This window comes from Crassostrea angulata, chromosome 3 (assembly GCF_025612915.1).
Source record: "Crassostrea angulata isolate pt1a10 chromosome 3, ASM2561291v2, whole genome shotgun sequence".
Taxonomy (NCBI): Eukaryota; Metazoa; Mollusca; class Bivalvia; order Ostreida; family Ostreidae; genus Magallana; species Magallana angulata.
Window position 1 is genome coordinate 6,715,478 of NC_069113.1, and position 21,179 is coordinate 6,736,656.

The window sequence follows — 21,179 nt, forward strand, 5'->3', positions numbered from 1 at the left end:
TCTCTTAAACTGTCTTTCTGGTTTAACTCGGATAGAAAAAGAAAAGAGTTGGACGGGACAATCAGAAAATTGTCAGAGAGAGAGAGAGAGAGACAAAGAGAGAGACAGAGACAGAGAGAGAGAGAGACAGAGAGACACACACAGAGAGAGAGACAGAGACAGAGAATGGTCCCTCATTTCTTCAAATTTTGTTTTTGTCTAGTTTTAGCAAACTTGTAAATAAACAAAAGAATATCCATAATGCAACACGAACCCTAGAGTTTAAATATACGTAGGTAACTAAAACGTCTTGAATGACCCATGAATATCGACCCGTGCAGAAATTGCCTTATATTGATTTGCCTGAACTGCGCATAGAATTGTAAGTACTTGTTGTATACTAGTATCCTATATAATGTCATCTGTGTCCAAACTGATACACAGAAGGATTCCCATGCAGAGACAGCTTTGCATTATTTTTTTAATGAAAAATATTCAACTAGTAATAGTATTGTAATAGATTTGACCAAACATTTCCAGAAATATTGGAAGATCGATAGCAAGAGGCATGTAAACCTCAGTGCTCACCTTACCTAACACTTGATCAATAAATGCTTTTTATTTGAGGATGCTATGCAGATTGACACTGTCAACTGAATATTATTAGATGTTCACATTTGAAGAATTTAGGATGATACATTTTCACGTCAAGACCAGGGTCTAGAATTTAAAAAAGCATTCTTACACTCAACTCTTCATTATTATGATTAGCTCGCCTGGGCCGAAAATTCAATTGAGCATTTCTGATCATCGATGGTCCACGTGTTCCCACGGAACCACTGTGCCAGACTCGAAAATAAAACTCATTATGATTTAAGGTATATTTGTAGAGATGTAGCTCTACGGGAAAATCTGGGTTCAGGGACAGTAGAGCTTAAGTTTCGTACATTAAAAAATCTTGCAGTTTACGGCGCATAAAAACTGCGCTAATTTCTTTTCCTTCGCTTTTAAGCATCCTTGTAACTATTCAAAGGTTTTCCAATATGCGTGTAAAAACTAATTTATTACAAAAGTCATGTGTGTACTTATGTTGTGAAAGAAGTAAATTCAATACAAAAATGCGGTAGTTTTTTTTTTGTTTATTATTAATCTCACTTCCTAAAATAAATCAGAAGACTTACAATTAATAATTTCGTTTGTTTACTCGTCTCTCTCTTTTTTTTAAACCCAAAACATCTTGTCTAGCCAACTTGCTTCTTAAAAATTTTCTTTAAGTAACTCTCTATCTGCGCAGAGGTCTGTTTTTTGCTTGTCAATAAGTTTTGGAGTTGTAAATTTTTTCTTTTTTTCTCTCTCTCTCTTTGGGGGAAGTACTCTGGATCATCATTCATCATAATTTCATTCTAAGTTTGTCTGCTTGACAACAAGTGTAGAGAAAATGAAATATTTTAGTAATGTGTCATGACCATGTGTCAGAGCCTGGTGAGGGTCATAAGTTTTAACCCCTCTTAATCTTGAATTGAACCAAATGTTTGAAAGCTTCAGTGATGAACATACTTCTATTATATGATTTTCTTTATCAGTCTTGTAATATCTTTAACTTGTTTAGCTAAGCAATGTATCTTCGATCAGTTCATTTTACTTTTTATAATAATTGTGATAATAAAACTCTAATGGTAAGGACTCTTAACATGTACCAGTAAAATGTGTAATACTCAGGTGACTGTTAAGGTCCTTAGGTCTCTTTAAAAAAAATTATTGGGGCAATTTTCATTAAAAAAAATCATTGCATACATCTTCAAGGAATGTTGAGACATAAACTCAAGATTTAGTAGTCCAAATTAGTTCATATATATAAATACATGTATTAATTGTCTTTACAACACGTAATAAAATGGCGTTCACATAGACTAGGCCAAATGTTTAAGTGAGAGAGAGAGATGGTGCAAGTGCCTAAAGATGCACAAACATTAATTAAAAACCCTGTTTTTGATCTCCCAAATGAGAAAAAAAGCCAAATTAATATGTAAGTTTTTATTCAAAGTAGAAAAAAATGCAGAATGAAAAGTAGAATAGTAAACAAACATGCAGACTTTGAGACTAAATAAAAGCTCCGAACAACATCTGGTACATGTAATTTAATCACAGCATCCTGTACAACTTAACAAAATCATTTTAATGCAGGTTACATTTGTATGACAACCATACATAAATAGCTGTAGTATTTGTATTAAAAAAAATGAAGAAAAAAAACTTCATACATGTCCAAGAATTTCCTTTGGTGTATCTCTCTCACCATGATACCTAAATCATACAATATTTCTAAAGTTCTAAACCCTCAATAATCACAGTAAGGTTTTGCTTGGTTTAAATTTAAAAAAAAGTTATTGCATATTTTATATACAGTCTTGAATCCTCTTACTTGCAAAAACAAACATGATTTTCAGGACCCATAAGTGACACAGCCCATCGTTATAGATTTACAGTACAGATAGTCATGCATTCTTGAGCAAAGTGTAAACAAACAAACTACAACAAACCTTAACAACATTCAATCATGAGAGATAACTCTGGACTCCAGTTTTATTTTAAACATCAATAAATACTGGAAACATTTCACTTAGCAACACACTGTAAGGTTTATATTTTGAGGAGTTTTTAGAGATAATTGCACATCATCATCAATAACATATAACCTTGTTTACGAACACAGACAAAAGATCTGAAAAAAAGTTATTACAGTAAAAAGATCACATACAATATATTTTACTTCTGGAATGATAGTACTAGTATGCATAGATAACAAAATAATCCTTTACTACCTACATGTGCATAAGCTTGCATGAATAACCAAAATTTTTCCTTGAAAAACATGAGATCAAGAAACATGTAAATAAAATAACAAATTGATCCTGAGTTTTCCCAACTATTCAGCTTCACCTTGAAGCACAGAATATTCTACATTGTACTTTTTTTTCTCTCTTTGTCCACGTCGTGCAAAAGAAAAGGTAACCACCATCACAGCTAACAAGCTCAGAAACAGAAAGAGCCACCAAAATACAGAGCTAGGCCAGGCAGAGTTCCGATAATTCACATCAGAGTGGACGTCAATGCCCCATACGTCGTCCAGCAGACTGAAGGCCTTGTTTGAGTCGTGTCCAATCCCCCCTACAACATACAATTCATTCCACGTATGAAAAGATATGGCATCAGTGCGGCAGCTTGGGTATTTCCCGTTCTCAAACTCGTTGTTCGCTGAACCATAACTTCCAGGGTCACTACCCATGTTGGTGCCACCCATCCATGACCACATCTTATAGTCCAGATCAAAATACCACAGGTCATTCAAAATAACATCTGGTAACTCACTGGAGATGGATTTGGATTCTGATGATGCCCCCTCTCCCCCAAACATCCACAGATGCCCCTCGCTATCAGTCCAACTGATGGCTCCTCTCCGGCATCCTGGAATACTCTTCTTATTCGCCTTTCCTTTCTGTCCATAATAACCAGGTAAACATTTGCTCTCTCCCATTAATTTTTCCCATGTGTTTTTCTTACAATTGAAATTCCATAAATCGGTTGAAAACCCAGAGTTATGATGAGAATCAATCTTATTCTCATTTTGGCTATTTCCAGCAAACAAATAAAGCTGTTCATTATGCCCTACCCATGCTGCTGCCCCACTACGGCCGCCCGGATAAGAAATGCTGGGAGGAATTATGCCCTCACGGTGAAGTTCTGCTGATAGTTTTTCCTGTCGCCAAGTAAGATCAACCAAACTATACTCCCACATATCATCCAAAAGAGCAGAATTTTCTGATATTCCTCCATAAATCATCATCTTTGTCTGCATACACCACAACACAGCATCTGCTCTGGGATTAGGAGAGTCAACCACAGATTCATTCCGAAGTTTTTTCAACATTTCTGCGAGAGGAAGCCATTTCTTTTCTTTAAATGTGAAGATCCAGGTGTCTCCAAACACTTGCTTGTCTTTATTCATTCCCCCAAACAGCACAATCAGCACATTGGGCACCCCGCACATTGATGCCAACCTCCTTGCAGCAGGTACCCTTTGATCTTTGGAAGACACATCTGACTTTTCAGATCCAGGATGTTCAAGAGTCCACTCTCTCTTTATTACATTATATTTCCAAAGGTCATTCTTCAGAGCTGATTTTCCATTGTAAATTCCTTGTCCCCCAAACACCCACGTATTAAACACATCCTCCTGCCAGAATGCACCCCCTCCTCGTGAGCCAATGGAGTTCTGGGTTGATTCCTGATTTCCATGACTGTTTCCATATGACCATCTAAAGCGTACACCTGTAATATATTAAAACTGTATAAAAATGCAAGCTCCACAATAAATTTTAAGTACCGGTATAAGTGTTTACTGCATTATCATTGGTTTACCATAACTAGCACTCACAACAAGTGGACAGTTAGGCTATCTTTAAAAATAAATTTTGTTTGAAATTGGCGCATGGGGGTTTCTAGACCCGAGAGAGAGGGAATTTTTTTAAAAATACATAACTGCATATATAAAAGAGTTCTTTATTTTTTGCTAATAAAATCTTATCAGCGGGGAATACATGTATTTCAATGAGGCAAGCAAACAATAATTTTATTTTGGCCTTAGATGCTTGAAATGGCATCAAGAGACTTTGTACCCAATATGAGTTGAGTTGAACATATTTTATTGACTAATGCCTAATATGAGTACAAATTCTTAGTTTTGTTAGTTTTCTTCAATAGTAATTGTTGGTAGCTTTGTAATTTATATTCATTTGAATTTATTATATTACTTTAAAAAATCAATTTTCCAAAATCTGATTTAAAAATGTTCTTTAAATAAAATTTTTCACATATTTTAGACTCAAGATTATTCAGGGCAGTAATCTCAAATGACAAGTTGTTGGAAATTATGAGAGAAGGGTGAAAGAAGATTTAAACTAAATTACCAATCAAAATCAAACAGTAAGTAATTACAGGTAACTTTAAAAAAAAAAATGGGTTGTGGGGTGTGTGAATGGGGGGAGTTATTACAAAATCATAAATTTTTCTCCTTGTGTGAAATTTGTCGTAAAGATATATTGTATAGGCTAACATACCCTTTCACAGTAACTGCAGTCTTCTTTCTTGCAGGCAAAATGAGATCATTTAGTGAAATATGTAATACGCATATCATTATTTGCTTATTCTATGTCATTTAATTCTCTACTTCTTAAACTTCCCAAAATTAATCAATTAGCTCTGCAAAAAAGCAGTATTGCATGCAGTTACTGTGAAAGGGTCTCTTTATACATTGTATCTTAGATATTGACTGAAATGAGTGAAGGTTAATGACTTTAAAGGGACTATATACATCAAAAGACTTTTAGCGCACATGGTGATGTACATATAATCCAAAGTTTTTCTATACTACAGCACTCATTAAGTGTAAAAATGTGGAGTACAGTGATTTTTCTCTGTTTTTAAAAGGGACCTGTGGCTTTTAAATTGGAATTCAAATTAGATTGTCAGTTAGAAAAATTTTACTAATAGACCCCTTCACGATAATTGCGGTACTGCTATCTTGCAGGGCAAAATGATATACTTTGCCGAAATTTCAGTAGTTAGATAATTAAATGACGTAAATGAAACAATTGATGTTACGTCATATTTCACCAAATTATGTCATTTTGCCCTGCAAAAGAGCAGTACCGCAGTTACCGTGAAGGGGTTAATAAATGTAGATAAACTATCCAGTAAATTAAAATGATTTGTTTTAATTTTATCTGTTGTATATTGTTTTATCATCAATCATTTCTTGTGCTGCTCATTTAAATGAACTTTAGGGATACAAAATCCATTTTTTTTTCTTGGCATTAAAAATTAAGGCAGCAAAGTGCAGGTTCAATTGAGAAAACCTGTATTAATTGCAAGGGGAAAGTGACAAATTTTAGACCTAAATATCACTGTCAAGACAGCACTTAGATTAGGGAAATAACAGCTAAAGGTAGTAAGCTAATGGGTTTCCTTTTAAAATGGTATAGGCCATAGACGCTCCCCAGCTAATTTTGTAAATGACAAACGGCATCAGATCTATTTATATATGTCTACCCTCTATACGATTTAATAGTATGTATGAATAGATATCGTTTGTCATTTACAAAATTAGCTGGGGAGCATCTATGGTATAGGATATATAACCATGGGAACAGTAGATGTGTCCAGTGAATGTTGTTGTTATTTTTTTTTGTTTTTTGTTTACTGGAAATGAGTTTTTGAAGTTAATTAAAAAAAATAAATTAATGATACAAACGACATTATTATTACTGTAAGAGTCTTGTGCTTATATTTTTAATAAAATAACACCCCACTTCAACTAAAAAATTCATTTTGAGAGAGTTTAATAACAAGAGAGATTTTATTTATACATGTAACCTGGTAACGACCGTAAAAATATTACTTCTGTTCCCTAACTGTCAAAGAATCTAACGTGAAAGTTTCGTCAACCACAGAAAAAGTAAAACTGCTCTCACTGTCAATAACAGCGTCTGCACGAAGGACGGCAACTCAAAGCACAGAAAAAACCCCAGAAAAATAGATTGCAAAATTTCTCTGATAAGTTGAAATTTAACAAAAAAGAGGTGATAAAATATACTTAAGTAAAGGTAATTTAGATTGACTTACCGCTTATTTGAGGGGCTATCAGAATCACAAGACATGAGCAAATAAATTGCATTTTTGTACATGCATTTACGATACCCACGGGTGTACCCATTGCGAAATAGGACTTTCAATCCTGGTCAGATCGACGCTTAACCAAATCGGCACGAAGAATGGGACACTTTCACAAGTAATAGCTTGCACGTCGCTAAAATTCTGATTTCTTCACACTTAGCTAAAATTGTGATTTTCACACCCGAGTGAGCACTGAGACCCTATAGTCCGTTTTAGGTGTGAACTACATGTATAATAATTTTGTTAGATATTCTTGACAATATGGAAAAATTAAAATTTTTAAAACACACGTGTCTTTTTAAAACCACATTGACAATGAACAATAATGATACCACAATGAACCGCAATGAATAACGAACCACAGTAATACTTCAATAAACTTTATTAAGGTGATAATGTCAAAAAATATAACTACAGTTTCAGCATTTAAGAACAGCCTCAAAAATATTAATAGTAAAAAACTGAATATGCATAATTTATTTAACCATGACAAAAGATTAGAAAATATTTGGCATTGTCATTTGAGAAATAACATTATAGTAACTTAAATGCTGACCTTTACTCACACCACCTTGTCAGAAGTGCTTTCTTGAAGTGGAAGACTCTAAACATTATTTCTTACACTGTCCATCATATGCCTCCCAAAGAAAATCTCTATTTGATTATATGAACGACAATTCAATACCAATCACAATTAAGAATCTACTTTTTGGAAGTGATAAACTAACATTTCAAAATAACTTAATAAGTATGCTGTAAACATTTGTTTTTAAAAGATTTGAAGATTCTATTCTTCAATGAAATGATAGAATATCAGAATGACTATCAGCTTATAATACTAAATTGGAATAAATATTTATACTAAAATTGATATTGCTTAGCCCGCATTTGCTCTAATTTTCTTAAATTTTGAAGAAATTTTGATTATTTTTTTATGCTTCCAACAATAAAATATTAATTTTCTGATTTTTATGTATTATAAAGACACACTTTATATTAAGATAAAAATTGACAGAAAAGCTAATATATTGACCATTTAATAAGAGAGAAAAACTGATTTTAGTGATTTTTTCACAAAAGTCAATGTATAGAATTGGCCCTTTAAAAAGCTTATAAAAATGTAATTTGATAGGCAAATCATATATTAAAAAAATATTCTGAAACCCAAGTATCATATCATTAGTTCACATAAGTAAAAAAAATCCAACATTAATGTTATTGTTTTTAAAATCATAGTGCTAAAATAGACTCATTAATCTGCAGCAATTCTGAGTTGCGAAACATGTGATATTTTCCTAAGCCAATATTACGCCAAAAAATAGTCCTTGTTAGTTTCTTAGCCATTGATTACTTTTGCTATGCCAAGTTGTATGATAATAAAAAAGAAAGAAAATATACTATTTTAAATGCGAACTTAAGGAAGAAATATTACATAAAGGAAAAATATGTGTCCATTATATATCTCAAAAATTTATGACGGCATGGTATATTGCAGAATTAATGCATTTTCAATTATTTAAATGTATGTTCAGGTACACACGTCGTATTTCATTCATTCGGAATTAAATTATTTTAGGGCACTAGATGATAGCCCGCGCAAGCGCGGGAATTAACACTTTACACATTATGATATGATGCTTAATATGTTGAATCATTTTTTTGTTGTTCATTTTTCTTTAAACTTTGTCCGATTTTTTCCTATCTTATTCTTTAAAATTGAAATAAAAAACAAACCTCATTGTTGGATATTTTGAGGAGCAGGCAGGGATGAAGAATCTAAACTGAAATAGATGATATTATTATTACTCGTACTTGCCTACGTGGCCTTAATTCTGTTTGTTGCAACTGCGTGTAAGAGAAAAAACCTTTTTTTAAATTGTGTTTATTTCAAACCAGTAATTTGATTTGATTTAAGGAGGGGATGTAAGTGGTATACCTATAACTCCAAATCTAGGAAGCTAAAAATGAAAAAATAAATAAATCATGAAATCTCTAATCTAAGGGGTGGGTGGGGCTAAATCATGAAATTCCTAATCCGTTGGGGAATGGTATACCCATAACTGCAGTTTTTAATATATAACTCTCTTATATCACTCTTAATTTCGTTATTTTCATTTCAATATCTTACGTGCTACCAAACATGTGGGGCGGTGGTCAGCTGCGTGATACATGTACTTCATTTTCTCATTTGTAGATTTAAGAAAAATATGTTTGCTGCGTGAAAAAAGTGGGGACTGGTCCCTCCCTGATGCTACGTGCCTAAGAGTTATGTCTAACTTTGCCCAAAAAAATTGTGTCCCCCCTCTCCCGGTTCCGATGCCTATGCAATAACTATAGTTTACTGTCTATGAACTACAGTTTACATCGATCGACTCTGAAACAATGTTGAGCTCATCTTTGTGAATATGGCGCGTGCCATACAGATAAAATTTAGATTAGCATTCGCAAACTATAGTCGATAAAACTAGTTTTCATTTTTGTAAACTTGGCGTGCCATACTGTGTAGTTTCAATCGAGAGCAAAGTTAACATTAAAAATTAAAATATATGAATTATGTAAACATTATTTATGATAGGTTTTGAATTATGATTGATATTCAATACTTGCCGACATTAAATGTACAAATGGTATATCAAAATATTTTAAGCAATATAATGATAAAATGTAGTACAGTCATTCTCATTTATATGACTCCATTTTGAAATATCACTGTCGCTCAAGTTAAGATCTTTTTTTCTTGAAGTAACGGGATTATATTATGTATATTGTTTTGGAGTTAGTGATTTTGGAAGCTTATATATGTAATTTATAAACAATGAATTGCCTTTAGAAAATGAATTATTATTATTTTACAGCCGAATTATAGATGTCACTGATTTCCATATGTCGCCATAGGGTAGTGATAATGTTTGTCCATTTTTCAGCTACTGAGGTCGGGAAAGGAAAAAAATAAAAATATAGATTTTTGATGTAATAAATATCCAACATTTTAGAGAGTATTTGCCACTCGTCAATATATTTTTAACCAAGGTTTAATAAAACCTGTCGCAATGTTAGCATTAACAAGCGTTACCAAAACTTACCCTCCAATAGGAACTAAGCCACAAACGATCTTTTATGAATCAAGTTTTATTTGAATATATCAATTTTATAGGCAATTAAGTATATAATCCGTTTTCACTATGTAACATTTGCATTGTTCAAAAACTTGGCATATATCCGATTCTTTTCACTGTCATATGATTAAGGATTAACAAGCGTTACCGCTTTTTCTCTGCGTAAACAATGTACTCTAAATAATTCCATCCTATATACCTTTTAAATAGTTGTATAGCTTCAGTTTTTTGCGATATTCAAACTAAATAAAGCAATGATATAAAGAAAAACAATGAAATATATGACTTTTTGTTAACAAGCGTTACCTTTAACAAGCGTACGGTACTATCTTTTATTTTTTATATGAATATTACAAATCGGGAATATTCAAATATCTAGGCATCCATGACGTAATAGTAAAGTAAAAACCACTAGTAAGAACGAATTTACCACAACAGCAGCATTTTTGAAAGGTCCCAACATTTGTTTAAGTTTTTATCTTCATGTATACTAGTATATTCGATTATAGATCATATAACATTTATATATACACAAATACATATATTATTGTTTTTTGACAGTGTACATATTTGAGTACATGTTCATGTAACGACATCCATTGGAAGCTGTATATATTTTCTTTTCGGTAAAATATGCACTTACTAAGTATTATTTTAAAAAATCAATGGTAACGGATGTTATTGAGCTTGGTTATATATAAAGAAGATATAATACAACGCCCGTTGTCGGCTTTATCACTCAAAGATACAATTTCAAGTTATTTCTTTATCGGCAAAGTGTTTTTCGTTGTTTATACATTGATATGAAAAGACACATTTCAATTTTAATCTTGTAATGATTTATAAGCAATTTCTCAAACATGAATAGTTTATTGAATGAAAAATTTGGTCACGGTGTATGTGAGGATCTATATGTGCGGAAGGGGAGGGGTCCGGATCTCATCTGAAAATTATATTTACATAATCGAAATAAGGACCGGTGTGAATCCCCCCCCCCCCCCCCCCCACCTTCCCAAGCAAACATAGATATTCCTCTGACCCCCGCCCCCTTCGAAAAAAAAAATAATCGCCTTGTTTGTTTTACATGTAATGAAGACTAATCCATACATGATTGAGATTGAAAATGAAAACGTCATATAAATTCGTTTGTGATATTTGCATTCATAATAGTTAATATCTACAAGTGTATGTTAATTAAACGTTACTTGATTTAATTAAACATGAATTTCTTATTTTTCTCGATATCAACCGCCAATATCGGGAAATATAAATCAAGAACAGCTAGGTTGGAAATATATGAAATGAGACTGGAAAAGGAAATTTTATGTTTTGCAATTTGTTTTGTCAATTACCATTATTTGACAGATCAATATACTGGGTAATCAGCAATATTGAATGTAAAGGAATACTATGTACCCCCCCCCCCCTCCTCTCTGCCTTCCACCCCCCCCCCCCCCCGCACCACTGATTATTATTTTCTTTGCTTGTCAAGATATTTTGGATGAGATTAAATTACTTATTGAAGAAATACTTATATAAAGGAATGTAGTTTGTGAAGTTTCATTTAACATGCGTTACTTTATCTTTTCATTTTCATTTTGTACCAATCTTTGAAATGTTTTTTTTTTTAAATAAAACTGAATAATATCCTTTCATAGATATTTCAGGCACACATAATTTCGCCTTTAAGAGGCAAATACATGTATATATTCCTCACATTAAAGTAACTATCATTAAAAGACTTTCAAATGGGTCTCTGTCGATTTCCATGCGTGCTGCGCATTCAATTTTTTGGCAGTTTAATGAAATTGTCCTTGCTTTTCAAGATTAATTTTAGTAATAATTAAACTTCTTTATAATTTGAAATATATAGATAATTAGTGAATTTTAAGACTTTTTATTTATTTATTGCTGGAATAAAGCACTGCTTCGATAAGTTTAACATCCGTTACTGTGACTTTACCCCCATGCAAAGAATCTGAGCTAGATTTGTAAATACATTTATGTGGGAATAATTTTCAGAAGAAATATCATAGATGATGTTCTTTTGGAAAACCAAATTATTAAAACATTCTGGCAGACTTGATTTTTTTTAACAATGTAACCAGTGTAATGGAGTAGCAATTCTGAGAATGACTGAGTAATTGCTTGATTTTATTTTTTATTTCACAGTGTGTGTCTAATGATTTTTTTCTAGAATAGGTATTTTAAAATCTTTTTCCTGTATTTAGCCAGAACATGAACAGTCGGATCTTTTCGGGCTTTGACATATTGCGAGCGAGGATAATGTTCGAGGTTATTCCGTTGATGTAAATAATGGCTGGCCCTGAGAAGAAACTTGAAAGATCCAAAAGTGGACTTAGAATGATTCCTGTGTCTGAGGCTGACACAAGTCCATTTTGTCTTCCAGAACCTCCATGGGTGCCCGACGATGAGGTCAGTCTCTAGTGTCAAGAATGATAAATGTTTACTTTTTACACCTCAACTTAACGTGCATACGCCCATTACTGCAGATTATGACAAGTTTGTTTCATTTTGATTTGTTAGGTATTTATTTGATTAATGATTTAAAACCTGCGTTTATGCACATTGGTTGTAAATAATTATTTTGTTTCAATCATTTTTTCCAGTGCAAACAATGTCAGAATTGTAGAGGCAAATTTGATTTTTTCAAAAGAAGAAAGGTGCGTATTATTATTTTTTAGAAATATTTTTATAACATTTACTTCTATGTCATTAATAGAATAGTTTTTTTCATATGTCAAGAAACATAAAGTAATATTATCCGGATAGATAGGTGCTATAATGAAAACATATTTTCATAAAATTAGTTTAGTGTTCATTTGATCAACCTTATAACAACTGACACCAAGTAGCAGGCAGTGCGTGAGCTAAACCAATTGACTTGAACATATTATTTCAATAAACTTGACTTATTTTGTAGTGAGTTGCAATGTTTATATTAAAGGTCAACAGGATGAGTTGTTTTATTTTTCTATGAACATTGTGTTTGAAGCATCACTGCAGGCGTTGCGGGAGGTGTTTTTGTAATGACTGCTGTCAGGAGAAGGTGAATTTACCAAGGATGCAGTTCTTGGATCCTGTTCGCCACTGTCAAGTTTGTACAGAAGTTTCCCGAAAAGAAGAGGAATTTTTCGACAAGCATTTAAAGTCTCTTCAAAATGGTACTGTAACTTACAGCCGCATTGTTTTATGTCCATGCAGCTTTTGATTTTGTCAGATATCCAAGTGAATGCTGTATAAATGAATTAGTTACTTTCAATCAATATTATTTGTACTTGCTTTAGGTGGTTATTTTTCGGTATGTGATTCAGACATAGGACCAGATGATGCCTCTATGTTCTTTACAAAACTTTCTCCAAATCACAGGTAATTGATGAAATTTAATATTCCAACTTATGGTCTTATTTAACTAATAAGGAAATAGTAATGTTGGACTTTCTATAAATATCATGATTATTAGGTACATGTTAGAAAAAGTTATGGAACTTCTATAAATGAAATATCAAAGGAACTGACACATCATTTAATAAGTATTTATTAAAAAAATGTTCATTTTATTAATAAGGAAGAATGTAGTTCCAATTCGAAAAATAATAGAACACGTAGCTAGTATATTTAGGAAGAAACTTTTTCCTGTCAGCTATGAAGAGAATTAGGATTGTATTTTTTCATGTTTTTTAAAATAAAGATCTTCCTTTTTGATATTAGAGTGGTTAAGCATTTCAACGTGTACTTGTACGAGTACGTGTAACTAGGTGAATCCCCTAATTTTATGTGTATTACGTCACATTTTCCGTATACCGCGTAATTCTACAAGTTGTACAAAACGTGTAGAATCAAAAGTACACGTAGATGAAAACTTGTAGCATTTTTTGATAAGAATATAGACTAAGTGTACATCAGATGTTGTGTAATGTAAAGCAGACGATAAATTAAGGACAACTATGCTTTTGGTTTCATCAAAGTCATAGAATTATTTCATAAACAATTAGAGTAGACTAAACATGTTGAAAACATTGAATCTAATTATTTTACACGTACGCGTACACTTACAGTTATACAACATAATCCAAATTGGTACGTGTACGTGTAAACAGACTTGTAGCTTCACAGGTACCCATAGACGTATACGTTTAAATGCTTAACCTCTCTATTACATTATATGTAATTACTCAGTGATGAAGGGTATAATTGAGAGGAAAGCTTGGATAATTTATCCACGTTTGTGAAGCAATGCATCAGTATTACATGTCGATAAAACAATAGATCTGTTTGCTTATGTACCGTATACCCGTTTTTTTCGGGTGTCACAGAATTTGCAAAAATGGGGAAAATGTGTAGCATTTTTTATTTGCGTCAGTCATTTTTTGCGATTTTAATAGTTTCAAAAAAAGCAATATAATTTTTGCGTTTGCAATATTTTTCGATTTGAAAGAGGTCTCTAAAAAAGCGATAAATAGATCATTGCGAAAATTACCGGATATACGGTATTATACAATTGAAGGAAAAAAAAAAGATGAATGGTGTGTTTCGCAATTGAATTTCAAAAAATTGTCCTTAGATGTAAATAATGATATTAATCCAAAGTGAGTTTTCCTTGGTTCAGTAGGTTGAAAATATTCATTTAATCATTGCAGTGACCAAGCATGTTAAAAGAGTGTTATTGAATTGAAACATTGAAATTTTTTTTAGTAATTATTAATTTTCAAAATAGACACCTGCTGTTTGAGGGGGACAGTGATAAACATGAGCCAATACTTATTGAGAAAATTGAGACTCTGCAGATTCTCCCATCAGGGAAGGATGATGAAGGTCAGTTAAATCAGAAAATGCCCAGAGAGACACTTTACTATGCTTGAATACCTGTGTTATATGCTAATGAAATGTTGTTACTGTTTTATGCTACCAGGAGATGACATATACATAGGTAATAACTAATAAGTGAAAACAAATCAGTGTCTTTGTTGTTTGTCTTGTTATCACTACATATGTACTGTTGTAGTCAATGTTTTATTTTTCTCAAATTTAAGCCTCATTTTTTCTGTCTAGTTTAAGTAGAGATAATGAAATGATTTAATCTTTATTGAAGTCTTTTTCAAAAAAACTGTAGACTTTAAAAAAAATCCATTTGCCTTAAATGTTTTGGTTTTTAATCTGTACTGAACTTATATAACATGAACAAGAACTGTTTGAAAACTATTGAAAAACTCCATTTATTCTCCTATCAAAGTGATGGATTTTGGCAAAGATTGACACAATCTAATTAAAATTAAAACTTCCAACCGCTCCCTGGTTTTCGATATGACGCGACATATCGAAAACCGGGGAGCGGATGGAAGTTCTAATTTTGATTAGATTGAGATTGACACACATATTGATCAAACTCCAAAATGGAATTAGATTACCGGGTAAATGTTGTCATTTTAAAAACAACAATGGAACTTTTGTCTACAACTATTTATCATGGTTTGGTTAAGATATCAAATCAGGGATTGTGATTTTGAGATTGTTGGGTTCTAAAAGAAGTGACAGATTATGAAGAACTCATCTTTTTCCTGTGTTTATCAAATGTTTTTAAATGCTCCAGATCAATGGGCATGTGCAAGTTTGTCATCTCACAGGGACATGGTCTAATCATCTAATTATTACAAATATTTCACTTTTGTAAAGTTCATCCTTAATAACATTTTGATGAATTTGCATGAATTGATCTGTTTCTTTAAAGAGTTGGAGTAAATGTTTCAATAGTATCTAAACAGCCCTCATAAAAATTTTAATTGCAAATAATGAACAGCTGCATGATACTTATGGTTGTTTACTATTTGATAAGGTAATACAATAGCTGGAGGTATTGCAATAAAATACAAGGACACAATGGGAGGGATCAACGTCATCAAAATGATGGTGGACAGTGGGGGAAACAGAAAACCAGGGCAAATCTGGATCGCCTCCATGCAAAAGGTAAGATTCTTGAACATATAAGGCTGGTGTGATCAGGCCCCACCATCGCCAAAATCTTCAAATGACTCAACTCAGGCCTTACCTCTAATATATAAAAGAAGAAAAAAGCTCAATACTCAAAGTGGAGGAAAGTTGTTGATGATGGGTAAAGGGCACTAAGAGGGAATGTTCTTGATGGTACATACATATACATTGACATTTTTATCAAGCAATCAAACCACAATTAGTATGGCTAGTTTACTTGTGCAGGTATCATAATTTGGGATTACAGTATAGCCCTTTAATAAGGCTGAGAAAATTGAAGGTAGTGCTCAAACTGTTGTGTACAAGGTAGGTCAGATACTACAGTGTGGACATCTGATCTTCAACATGCTATAATTCAGAGATACTGTTTATTCTTTAATATGTCTGTCATATTACGTTTAAGTGCAATGTGCGTTTATGTGCAATGGAAATATAGGATATAGTAGAGGCTTGGGAAGGATTAAACCACAATCTTTATAAATAAAAACTTGAAGGATTTATGTTCTGCATTTTACTACTGAGCCAAAGTTTGTGATAATTACTAAATTGTAATAGAGAAAATATTAGCTTACAACTTTGTAACTCATTTTCTGACATGAAACCCAAATTCTGTGTACCGGTATGTAGAAACGATTCCTTAAAAATGGGACATTGTACCTTGCAGCATCACCTGTAATTTTATTTCATTTATCATATGAAGATGAGTCAAAAGTCAGAAAAATTTTGTGATGAATATGTCAATGTAGTAACAAGCTTATTTTACATCTTTAATAATGTTTGATATTTTGAAAAGGTATCAACCCCTTTTTTGCTAGCACGCACAGTAATGTGTTGTAAAGAAATTTAATAAAAAAGGAACTTCCCTTTCCTCTATGGCTAACATTTTGGTTTTGAGTCTGTTGTGTTTAGGTTACAGAGATAAGTTTTAACTGAATCTTATAGACAAATTATTTATAGATTTTATCAATAGGATATTATGTCATGTTTAGAATTGATACTTGTAGTGTCAGGAAGCTAGAGACGGCGTACTCGTGTAGGGATGGTACAGTGTATTTCCCTTCCTGATGGCGATTTCCTGTTGCTTACCTAAATGTAAATGTATATACTAATACAAGTGTGATATATGTACTGTATAAACACGTGCCTGTACCAGTACTAGATACTTGTACCTTAGAACTCAATCATGGTACTGATAACAATGATAAAACATAAACTAGTTTAAAACATAGGCTCTTATCTCTCTCATTTTGTGACATACATGGATCAGAACACACAAGGTCCTTATATTCATGCTGATGTGTTTGTCAGTGCCTGGTCAAATGTTACCGGTAATCATGGTGGTAAATAAAAGTTCAGCATGCTTTATACATCGTGCTGCAGTGTTGGAGCTAGGAGTCACTCCGTGTAAAGATCACCATAAATAAGGGCCTATTAAGCCTATATAAAAGATTTTTCTGATTTTGTTTTTGGTTATTTTAGGCATTTAAGATGCTGTATGATGCAAGAGCAAAGTGAAACTGTTTCCAGACAGAGAGGAGAAGTCGACATAAAGTGCTAAGTGATACACAACATGTTCCCTGTTGTTTGCTTCTGATATTGTTTACTTTGTTGAGAGGCATTGTTGTTTATAATAAGTTAAATGTTATGATTTATGAGTTATAAATCTGCTCTCCTTACAATTCTTTGCCTCTAGGCCAGGGGTGGAGGGATTTTTTCTTGATTAACTTTGATATCTGTTATTTTAGGATGGGATGTATTCAAATACCAATATTTATTGTATATCTTTCATAACATTTATCTGGTAATATGTTAATTTCATTGGTAGTCTGTTTACATCTTTGTCCATCTGAGAAGTTAATTGATTTAGAGGTATATACCCTGGAACATTGCATTCACCTGTCAACAATCCACTTAGAGTACTCTGAGTGGCTGTTATTTGTTACTACATGTAGTACCTCACAGATAAAACAAATGGCATTATTCCTGTTGAATTCTTGTCCTTCTTCAATGAAAAGAACTTTCAGCTTTACAAATGGGCAGCCTTATCTTTTGAAATTAATACATGCATCTCTTTTAAAAAATTAAGACTGATTAACCTTTTGAAGTGTATACATGTAGTAGTTAACTGTGTTTTAAATTAGGACAGGGAGGGGAAAGGTTGAAAAAAAAAACCTAGTGTAGCATAATTTCTGGAAGAGATCACTCATCTGATTATATAAATACCCGAGGTTTATTTTTTATATGAAAATTGTATGGTATGCTGTATATTCGACAAGAAGATCTATAACTACCTTCTACTTAACAAGTTGTGATTTTGTTTTTGTTTTTGTCAAAATGTCACTGTTTTGTTGTGTAATAAGCCATTGAAATATGTGATATATTTTAAATCGCACAATTTTAATAAGTAATTTATAATCTGATGCTGTAAATATATTGCCCATGTTGTATATAGACCGTGTACATTTCTTTAACAAAACTGCAGTTTGTATTCATATTTTAAAATACATATGTACTGTGAACTTTGTATGAAAATAAGTGGTTATTTTTAGATAATTCCTGGACTGGGTTCATAAAAAAATATGTAAGTATCAAGGAAGAAATCGAATGAAGCCAAATTGAATGAAACAGATCTATTTCTGTATTTGGTTTGCAAGATTACGTTACATTATGTAACTTTTTTATATTAACATAAATCTTGTATGTTACCGTTATGAAAGCAATAAAGACATTAATATACCACTATCTTCCATGTCTTGATTAAGTGAAGTTCATGTACATGTATTAGATATTTTTTTGGTTAAATTTACTGTCTTTTCTCTCAAATAGTTTCAGTTGCTAAAAATGCTCTTGCATGTGATTTCACGGTGTATAATGGAAATGTTCACAGTGTTCACAGTATGGTACACATATACTATGTACATGTTATGAAATTCGTTTACAGTATGGTATACATGTATTATGTTATGAAATATGTTCCCAGTATGTGGTATACATATACTATACATGTTATGAAATTCGTTCACAGTATGGTATACATAAACACTGTACTATAAATGCATAGGCGTCGGAACGGGGGGGGGGGGGGGGCTTTTTTTTTTTTTGCAAAGTTAGACCTAACCATTATGCACATAGCATCATGGAGTGTTCAGCTGCCCCCCCCCCCCCCCCCACACACTTTTTCTCGCAGCAAAGATAATTGTTCATAAATTTACCTTGTAAAGATGGGAATATTGAGAAGTTAGAGGCAAAGGTATACTTGATACTTGCCCCCCCCCCCCCCGATGAGGAATTTCATGATTATGAAAATAGGTGTTTTGGGGGGTTTTTTTGCTTGTCAAGAATTTTGAGGATCAGTCTAGCCCCCCCCCCCCCCCAATTTCAAATTGCTTCCGACGCCACTGAAATGTAATGAAATATGTCCACAGTATGGTATTCATATACTATAGGTGTTAAAGAATATGTTCACAGTTCCTCAATTAGTTTAGTAAGTTTAAAACCGTGCGCAACTTTTTGTGCGCAATAAATAGGAATAGAGAAAAATCTAAAACAACAAAAGGGGCTTGGTAATATGTGGATAAAAATCGGCAGATTTGTAAACTCTGTAAAAGATCTACTGTACTTAATTGTAAAGATATTTGGAATTTGATACTATTATGCACATCTAATTGTTGCTCAGATGAGCGACCTGGCTCCTTATACCTCCATAGTTTTTGTCTGATAAGTCTTGCTTGTCGAGATTTCTGATAAGTCTACTCCCCCCCCTCCCCCCTAAATTTGCTTCCGACGCCATTGTGAAATACAAAAAAACGATGGCAACCATATGCGTGAATAAGTTTGAATGGATGCAAAAAACTGGCAATCGTCAGGCGTTTCATATCTTCTCTAAATTAATAAAAGCTAACAGAAAGGGTGAAACTTCAACAATGGACAGGGGTGTATAAGGCGTTAAATATCCCCTACTTGAAGCAATAAAAAAGACCTTGTTCGAATGAAATAAAATAAGTATTCTTGGCTTGTATACATTGTTTATGCTATAAATTTCACGATGCATGCCTATAACCTGTTTTCATTCTATAAACACAAGAGGTATAGGTTTCCAAATTAAGCCATTCGACGTTTTGTGCCTAAACCTGGATCATTTACTGTGATAAATTGAGATATTTTGGTATGAATGGGTCTCCATCCTAAAAGTACTAAAAGGTATTAAAAGTATTAAAAGGATAAGTTTTTTTTATATTTTTTTATTATTGACTTATTAAAGTGGAGTCTATTTGGGTCAAAATTCGTGGTTTTCACTAAAACTTCAAAAAAATCATTATAATCGTCAAACTATAAAAGTTATTCACAATGACTGGTATGCGTCAATGGTGTGTTCCCGTTTTGCACACATTTGATAATTGGGTATAGAACAATAGGTGTGAATTGTGTTGTGATAGCAATTATAGTCTGCTTTCAGTCAAATATTTTACCTGGATTTTTACTTGTGTTTTATCATTCATTCATCAGCGCCATGAAACAAGAAGAATATAGATATTTTGTTGTGTTTTAGACTTATAACTATCACAATTTTTTTCATATGATAAAATAAAGATCAAATTAATATTTTTAGTCTTAAATTTCCGCTCACTGATAAGAAAAATAAGGATTAGATGATTTGACTTACATTTTTGCCCATTTACTTTAAATATTAAACTCGATGAATTGAGGAAAAATTGCTGGTCCCGGGCCAATTGGAAGCTGATTCAATGGATAATTATATGATAAAGGGGAAAACTACACGGACAGTCATATGGGTGTCTCTTTTTACAACTTACATTGTAGATGCAAAATATGTAAATCGCATGTTTATAATTGGTTGTTTGGTATCGACAGAAAGATCATCATGAAAAGAAACAGACCTTTAACACAAAATATTTCAATCTTCGAAGTAGCAGCCTTGACAGTAGATCTTATGATCGACATCACCGCTTTAGTATATTGCGGGTCACTTTTCTGGATTTTCAAATCAGCAGCTCAATAAATTCCGACAAAAATAATAATTTAAATATTGATTCGATATACCTCAAACTGAAGAAGGTTGAAAATGTATGAATTGGGTCTACATTTGATAGGTTTTGTAAAAAAATATTTTCAGTTTTTGAAGCATATCAAATTGCCTATTTATCATCATATCGTCATTCATTAATTTGTTTAATAGTATTCTCTTCGATTATTCAAGCCACAGCATAAATGAAAAATAATTAGCAGCGTTTTCACTAGACACATTTCCTCCATTTATGTAAGCAAAAGCAATAAATAAATACTAATATATGATATTTTTTCTTCAAACTTGTAGCATGTAAA

The 21,179-nt window shown here is 32.5% G+C and overlaps 2 protein-coding genes across 3 annotated transcripts; one reads left to right on the plus strand and one right to left on the minus strand.

The window, feature by feature from the left end:
* Positions 1 to 309: 309 nt before the first annotated feature.
* Positions 310 to 18,578, plus strand: LOC128176482 (zinc finger FYVE domain-containing protein 21-like). 2 transcript variants are annotated; one of them, XM_052842867.1, is made up of 10 exons: positions 310 to 361; positions 4,860 to 4,962; positions 12,059 to 12,263; positions 12,458 to 12,511; positions 12,844 to 13,012; positions 13,136 to 13,217; positions 14,566 to 14,663; positions 14,761 to 14,778; positions 15,682 to 15,812; positions 17,316 to 18,578. In XM_052842867.1, exons 3-10 carry the CDS (start codon positions 12,144 to 12,146, stop codon positions 17,349 to 17,351), a joined length of 708 nt encoding a protein of 235 aa, XP_052698827.1. In that variant the 5' UTR covers positions 310 to 361; positions 4,860 to 4,962; positions 12,059 to 12,143; the 3' UTR covers positions 17,352 to 18,578. The 2 variants fall into 2 exon arrangements, with proteins under 2 accessions (XP_052698827.1, XP_052698828.1); XM_052842868.1 differs by lacking the exon at positions 14,761 to 14,778 and having other exon boundaries at positions 323 to 361.
* LOC128176481 (uncharacterized) lies at positions 1,999 to 6,817 on the minus strand. The gene is made up of 2 exons (XM_052842866.1): positions 6,661 to 6,817; positions 1,999 to 4,308 (listed from the first exon to the last, which is right to left on the minus strand). Exons 1-2 carry the CDS (start codon positions 6,749 to 6,751, stop codon positions 2,906 to 2,908), a joined length of 1,494 nt encoding a protein of 497 aa, XP_052698826.1. The 5' UTR covers positions 6,752 to 6,817; the 3' UTR covers positions 1,999 to 2,905.
* Positions 18,579 to 21,179: the final 2,601 nt, after the last annotated feature.

What these genes read in the sequence shown, in the direction of transcription:
- LOC128176481 (XM_052842866.1), bottom strand. Translation starts at nt 6,751, where the DNA reads ATGGGTACACCCGTGGGTATCGTAAATGCATGTACAAAAATGCAATTT. An exon ending in GATAGCCCCTCAAATAAGCG is followed by an intron (nt 4,309 to 6,660) that starts GTAAGTCAATCT and finishes AATATATTACAG; the next exon opens with GTGTACGCTTTAGATGGTCA.
- LOC128176482 (XM_052842867.1), top strand. Translation starts at nt 12,144, where the DNA reads ATGGCTGGCCCTGAGAAGAAACTTGAAAGATCCAAAAGTGGACTTAGA. An exon ending in CATGGGTGCCCGACGATGAG is followed by an intron (nt 12,264 to 12,457) that starts GTCAGTCTCTAG and finishes CATTTTTTCCAG; the next exon opens with TGCAAACAATGTCAGAATTG. An exon ending in TTTAAAGTCTCTTCAAAATG is followed by an intron (nt 13,013 to 13,135) that starts GTACTGTAACTT and finishes TACTTGCTTTAG; the next exon opens with GTGGTTATTTTTCGGTATGT.